This window comes from Otolemur garnettii, unplaced genomic scaffold (assembly GCF_000181295.1).
Source record: "Otolemur garnettii isolate 467f Iridium unplaced genomic scaffold, OtoGar3 scaffold00145, whole genome shotgun sequence".
Lineage (NCBI taxonomy): Eukaryota > Metazoa > Chordata > Mammalia > Primates > Galagidae > Otolemur > Otolemur garnettii.
Window position 1 is genome coordinate 4,278,018 of NW_003852540.1, and position 6,738 is coordinate 4,284,755.

At 47.9% G+C, this 6,738-nt stretch overlaps 1 protein-coding gene across 1 annotated transcript in view; it reads left to right on the forward strand.

Annotated features, from left to right (window-relative positions):
- The window catches only part of PRPF8 (pre-mRNA processing factor 8), a 52,685-nt gene that overhangs the window by 4,338 nt on the left and 41,609 nt on the right, over positions 1–6,738 (forward strand). Inside the window, exons 9-15 of the mRNA XM_003799095.1 lie at positions 3,721–3,911; positions 4,051–4,170; positions 4,243–4,432; positions 4,552–4,671; positions 4,781–4,915; positions 5,273–5,402; positions 6,361–6,557. Coding sequence (XP_003799143.1) covers positions 3,721–3,911; positions 4,051–4,170; positions 4,243–4,432; positions 4,552–4,671; positions 4,781–4,915; positions 5,273–5,402; positions 6,361–6,557 — 1,083 coding nt within the window. The remainder of the gene's footprint in view (positions 1–3,720; positions 3,912–4,050; positions 4,171–4,242; positions 4,433–4,551; positions 4,672–4,780; positions 4,916–5,272; positions 5,403–6,360; positions 6,558–6,738) is intronic.

The following is a 6,738-nucleotide window of genomic DNA, read 5'->3' on the forward strand; positions in this document are numbered from 1 at the left end:
CTTGAGCCACAGGTGCCAAGCCATAAGTTCTATTTTTAATAGAGATGAGGACTCACTCTTGATCAGGTTGGTCTTAAACTCCTGAGCCAAGCAATCCCCCCCGCGTCAGCCTCCCAGAGTGCTAGGATTACAGGCATGAGCCACCACCATTCCTGGCTTTATTGTTTTTTTAATCCTTATTTTGAAATAATTAACATCATATAAATTACCTATTTAAAATACACAATTCAGGCTGGGCAAGGTGGTTCACACCCAGCACTTTGGGATGTTGAGGCAGGAAGATCTCCTGAGGCCAAAAGTCCAAGACCTGCTTGGGCAACATAGTGAGACCCCTGTCTCTACAAAAATAAAAATAAAAGGCTTGGCACTCATAGCACAGTGGTTACTGCACTAGCCACGTCCACTGAGGCTGGCAGGTTTGAACCTGGGGCAGCTAAACAACAATGACAACTCCAACAAAAAATAGCCGGGTGTTGTGACAGGTGCCTATAGTTCTAGCTACTGGGAGGCTGAGTCAAGAGAATTGCTTAAGCCCAGGAGTTTGAGGTTGCTGTGAGCTGTGACACCACAGCACTCCACTGAGGGTGACATAATGAGACTTTGTCTCCAAAAAAAATAATAATGAAGGCTCAGCTACTGTAGCTCAGCAGCTGAGGGCGCCAGCCACATACACCAGTGCTGGCAGGTTTGAATCCAGCCTGGGCCTGCCAAACAACAATGACAATTACAATGAATTAAACAATTAAAAAATTTTAAAAAATGGTTGGCTTGGCGCCCATGGCACAGTGGTTATGGTGCTGGCCACATGCAACAAGGGTGATGGGTTTAAACCCAGCCTGGGCCAGCTAAACAGCAATGACAACTGTAACAAAAAATAGCCATGTGTTGTAAGTGGGCACCTGTAGTTCCAGCTATTTGGGGGCTGAGGCAGGAGAATTGCTTAAGCCCAAGAGGTTTTTTTTTTTCTTTTTTGAGACAGAGCCTCAAGCTATCCCCCTGGGTAGAGTGCCATGGCATCACGCTCACAGTAACCTCCAACTCCTGGGCTCAAGCGAGTCTCCTGCCTCAGCCTCCCAAGTAGCTGGGACTACAGGTGCCCGCCACAACGCCTGGCCATTTTTTGGTTGAAGCCATCGTTGTTTGGTGGGCCCAGGCTGGGGATTCGAACCCGCCACCTTAGGTGTATGTGGCTGGCGCCTTAGCCACTTGAGCCACAGGCGCTGAGCCAAGCCCAAGAGTTTGAGGTTGCTGTAACACTCTACCGAGGGGGACATGATAAAACTCTGTTTAAAAAAAAAAAAATTAGGCATGGTGACATATGCCTGTAGTCTTACCTACTAAGTCACCCTCGGTAGAGTGCTCAAGAGGGTGAGGTGGGAGGATCACCTGAGCCGGGTAGTTCAAGGTTACAATGAGCTGTGATCATGCTGTTGCTCTCCAGTCTGGGGTGACAGAGTGAGACCCTGGTCTTTTTTTTTTTTTTTTTGAGACAGAGACTCAAGCTGTACCCCTGGGTAGAGTGCTATAGCATCACAGCTCACAGCAACTTCCCACTCCTGGGCTCAAGCAAGTCTCCTGCCTCAGCCTCCCAAGTAGCTGGGACCACAGGCACCTGCCACAATGCCTGGCTATTTTTTGGTTGTAGCTGGCATTGTTGTTTGTTGGGCCCAGGCTGGATTCAAGGCCACCACTTTAGGTGTATGTGGCTGGTGCCTTAGCCACTTGAGCCACAGGTGCCGAGTGAGACCCTGGCCTTTTTTTTTTTTTTTTTTGAGACAGGAACCTCAAGCTGTCCCCCTCAGCAGAGTGCTGTGGCATCACAGCTCACAGCAACCTCCAACTCCTGGGCTCAAGCAAGTCTCTTGCCTCAGCCTCCCGAGTAGCTGGGACCACAGGCGTCTGCCACAATGCTCAGCTATTTTTTGGTTGCAGCCGTCATTGTTTGGCGGGCCTGGGCTGGATTCGAACTCGCCACCCTGGGTGTATGTGGCTGGCGCCCTAGCCACTTGAGCCACAGGTGCCGAGCAGAGATCCTGGTCTTAAAAAATAAAGTGTATACCTATGGTGCATTTTACAAGGGTATGTGTTAAATTTACTAAGTATAGAATATAAATGTCTTGGCTCAGCGCCTGTGGCTCAAGCGGCTAAGGTGCCAGCCACATACACCTGAGCTGGTGGGTTCGAATCCAGCCTGGGCCCGCCAAACAACAATGACGGCTGCAGCCAAAAAATAGCTGGGCATTGTGGTGGGCGCCTGTAATTACAGCTACTTGGGAGGTGGAGACAGGAGACTTGCTTGAGCCCACGAGTTGGAGGTTGCTATGAGCTGTGATGCCATGCCACTCTACCAAGGGTGACAGCTTGAGGCTCTGTCTCAAAAAAAAAAAAAAAAAAGAAAAAGAATATAAATGTCTTAACACAATAACTAAGAAGGTGCAGTGAATTCTGTGTTAACCAGTTCAATGAAAATATTTCAGATTGTATATAAGGCCAGCACATTGTGCCCCATGATTGCATTAGTGTATACCGCTATGATTTAATTAAAAAAATACTAAAGTGTATGGGCTCGGTGCCTGTAGCTCAGTGGTTAGGGCGCCGGCCACATACACTGGGTCTGGCAGGTTGGAACCTGGCCTGGGGTTGCTAAGCAACAATGACAACTAGGACAAAAAATAGCCAGGCAGAGTGGCAGGTGCCTGTAGTCCCAGCCACAGCCTTAGGAGGCAAGAGAATCACTTAAGCCCAAGAGTTTGAGGTTGCTGTGAGCTGTGACGCCACAGCACTCTACGAGGAGTGGCACAGTGAGACTGTCTCAAAAAAAAAAAAAAAAAAAAAAAGTTTGGGCACCGTGGCTCACACCTGTAATTCCAGCACTTGGGAGGCTAAGGCGGATGGATTGCCTGACCTGGCAGGTTTGAGACCAGCCTGAGCCAGGGTGAGACCTCTTCTGAAAATAGCCAGCTGTTGTGGTGGGTACCTGTAGTCCTAGCTACTTGGGAGGCTGAGGCAAGAGAATCACTCAAGCCCAGGAGTTTGAGGTTGCTGTGAGCTGTGATGCATGGCACTCTGCCGAGGGCAACAAAATGAAACTCAGTCACAAAAAAAAAAAAAAAAGAAGTATAGTTCAGTGATTTTTAGTTTAGTCTCAAGAGTATACATCGGTCACCCCCTGTAATTTTAGAACATTTTCATTACCCCAACAAGAAACCCTGAGCAATCCCTTTTCTTTCCTAGTAGTTGTTTAGCTTCCCTAGACAATTGCCTTCCGTCTCTGTGATTTACCTATTCTGAACATTTTATTTAAATGGAATCATGCACTATGGTCTTTTGTGACTGGGTTCTCAGCATAATGTTTTCATTGTTACCTATATTTCATTTTGTCCTTAATATGAACAGACCTCTTTCCCTAAGCTCAGTTTTTGGAACTTGGTTGGGAAGTGATTGCAGTGTTTACCTCCTATGGTACTGGGTCTCCTTTGGGAGGCTTTTGGTGGTGAGCCAGTTGGGGTGTGAGTAGTGATGCTTGCTTTGCTTGTTGGTCCTGGCTTGTTCTTTGCTCCCCTGCTCCCTGTTTCCTGTCCCATTAGGGCTTCTCTTGTCAGGCAGCCCAGTTTCCATGGCCAGTGTAGCCACTTTGCTTGGCCCCAGAGAATTTCTCTTTCATCTCAGTCTTTGCTTAATTCAGCAGGAGCTGAACTCTTGTGGGGGTTCCTCTTTCAGAGCCAGGAACCATTGCCAGATGATGATGAGGAATTTGAGCTCCCAGAGTTTGTGGAGCCTTTCTTGAAGGACACACCCCTTTATACAGACAATACAGCCAATGGTATTGCCCTACTCTGGGCTCCAAGGCCCTTCAACCTACGCTCTGGCCGTACCCGTCGGGCCCTGGACATACCCCTTGTTAAGAATTGGTAAGACTTCTACCTGGGGCAGGGGGTTGGAAGGAGGTGATAGTGAATGTATAGGAGAAAAGACTCCAATTAGGTGGGCATGCATTACCAGAGTGACTGGAGGAAGAGATAGGCAAACGCTGGTGGGCTTGTTTTTCAGGTATCGAGAGCATTGTCCAGCTGGGCAGCCTGTGAAAGTGAGGGTCTCCTACCAGAAGCTGCTTAAGTATTATGTACTGAATGCCCTGAAGCATCGGCCCCCTAAGGCCCAAAAAAAGAGGTAAAATTCCCAAGGGCCCCTGCTCAGACTTCTGGAGATTATAAGTAGGCTAACTTTTATTCTCCTCCCTAGGTATCTGTTCCGCTCCTTCAAAGCCACTAAATTTTTTCAGTCCACGAAGCTGGACTGGGTGGAGGTGGGGCTACAGGTTTGCCGCCAAGGCTACAACATGCTCAACCTTCTCATTCACCGTAAAAACCTCAATTACCTTCACCTGGACTACAACTTCAACCTCAAGCCTGTCAAGACACTCACCACAAAGGTGCCTGCATTGGGGTCTCTCTCCTGGGCTTGAAGGATGAACAGATAATTTTGCTCTGGCCCCTGATCAAGGCAAACATCCACATGGGTCCATTAATGTTCTGTTTGAATCTTCTCCAGGAAAGAAAGAAATCTCGTTTTGGGAATGCTTTCCATCTGTGTCGAGAAGTTCTGCGTTTGACTAAGCTGGTTGTGGATAGTCATGTGCAGTATCGATTAGGCAATGTGGATGCCTTCCAGGTGAGGCGAGGTACTCCCGACCCTGGCCCAAGGGGGGAAGCTGGATGAAGGCTGTGCTAACAGTGGAGCTAGCTGAAGCTCCAGGTCTGATGGGGCAATTGTGTTGCAGCTGGCAGATGGATTGCAGTATATATTTGCCCATGTGGGGCAGCTGACTGGCATGTATCGATACAAATACAAACTGATGCGACAGATTCGCATGTGTAAGGACCTGAAGCATCTCATCTATTATCGCTTCAACACGGTGAGACCCTGTCCTCATTGGCTGACTTTCTTAGTTCTTTATTTTTATATCTAATCAGGACACTTTTCAGAACATATCTGGAGAGAGGCTATAAGTCTGTCATTATTGTTCTCACCTTGTGAATGTCTGTACTTCCTCCCAAAACTTACCTTTTAAGTGCACATGGGAAATCTCAGTTCCTGGTTTTTGCCTTGAAGTTTCTCATTACCTCCTTGTTAGATGTGAGGGTCCCAGAGTTTTTCCTTTTTCCCCTCCACTGCCATAGATGTGTTCCTCTTGCCCCACTTCTGCCTAGTTTTCTAGTGTTGTCTAAATGAATTGCTAACTTATGTTCTTGACTTCTGCTTGATATCATAGGGCCCTGTAGGGAAGGGCCCTGGCTGTGGCTTCTGGGCTGCTGGTTGGAGAGTCTGGCTGTTTTTCATGCGCGGTATTACTCCTTTGCTGGAACGATGGCTGGGTAACCTCCTGGCTCGGCAATTTGAAGGTAAGTGACTTCGGTCATTGTTCTTAGGGTAGATCATGTGTGTTTCTCCTCTGCCTCCTGCCCTTATATGAGAACCACTTTCTTCTGGCTTGCCTCTAGGTCCCTTTCTCAGATGAGTCTGAACTGGGATTCTATTTCTTGGACTTTTCTCTGGGGCCTTGAGGTGGTCATGTATTTATAGGAGTGGAAATTCCTGAGAAGCTTAGTTTTGATTGAGATAGCTTGTCTTTTTGCACATGCTGGACACATGAATGCTTTTTAATACTTAACAATTTCTCTATATCCATGGTTCATGAGGTACATGGAGGTAGAGACTCCTACTAAAAACTAGAAACCTTGCGACCCCATCCCTCACCCCACTCCCCAAATCTCACACTGTTGCCTGTTGTCCAGGCTTGAGTAGTCTGGTGTCAGCCTAGCTCACAGCAACATCAGACTGCTGGGCTTAAGGTAACCACGCCTCATCCTCTTGAGTAGCTGGGACCATAGGTGCCCACCACAATGCCCAGCTGATTTTTCTACTTTTTAAAGTAGAGAACAGGATCTTACTCTTGCTTAGACTGGTCTTGAACTCCTGAGCTCAAGGGATCCTTCCACTTTAGCCTCCCAGAGTGCTAGGATTATAGGTATGAGCCACTGTGCCTGGCCAGGGATCTTACTTTTTTTTTATTTGAGACAGAGTCTCAAGCCATCACCCTGGGTAGAGTGCTGTGGCCATCACAGCTCACAGCAACCTCAAGCTCCTGGGCTTAAGCAATTCTCTTGCCTCAGCCTCCCAAGCAGCTAGGATTATAGGTGCCTGCCACAATGGTACCTGTCATTGTTGTTTGGCAGGCCTGAGCTGGATTCAAACCTGCCAGCTCCAATATACATGGCTGGCTGGTGCCCTAGCTGCTTGAGCTACCTATGCCAAGCCAGGGATCTTACTTATAATCACCTTGGGTCACTTCATTTCTAGGCCGACACTCAAAGGGTGTGGCAAAGACAGTAACAAAGCAGCGAGTGGAGTCACATTTTGACCTTGAGCTTAGAGCAGCTGTGATGCATGACATTCTGGACATGATGCCTGAGGGGATCAAACAGAACAAGGCCCGTACAATCTTGCAGCACCTGAGTGAAGCCTGGCGCTGCTGGAAAGCCAACATTCCCTGGAAGGTGAGTGTCTTCCAACACCAAGGACGCATGAACATCTTTCTTCTTTGGTTTAGGATTGCTACTTCTGGATTCCCTAAAAGGAATCCAGAAAAAGGAATTTTCCTTTTATTAAGAAATGGGGTCTTGCTCGGCGCCTATAGCTCAACCGGCTAAGGCGCCAGCCACGTACACCTAAGGTGGC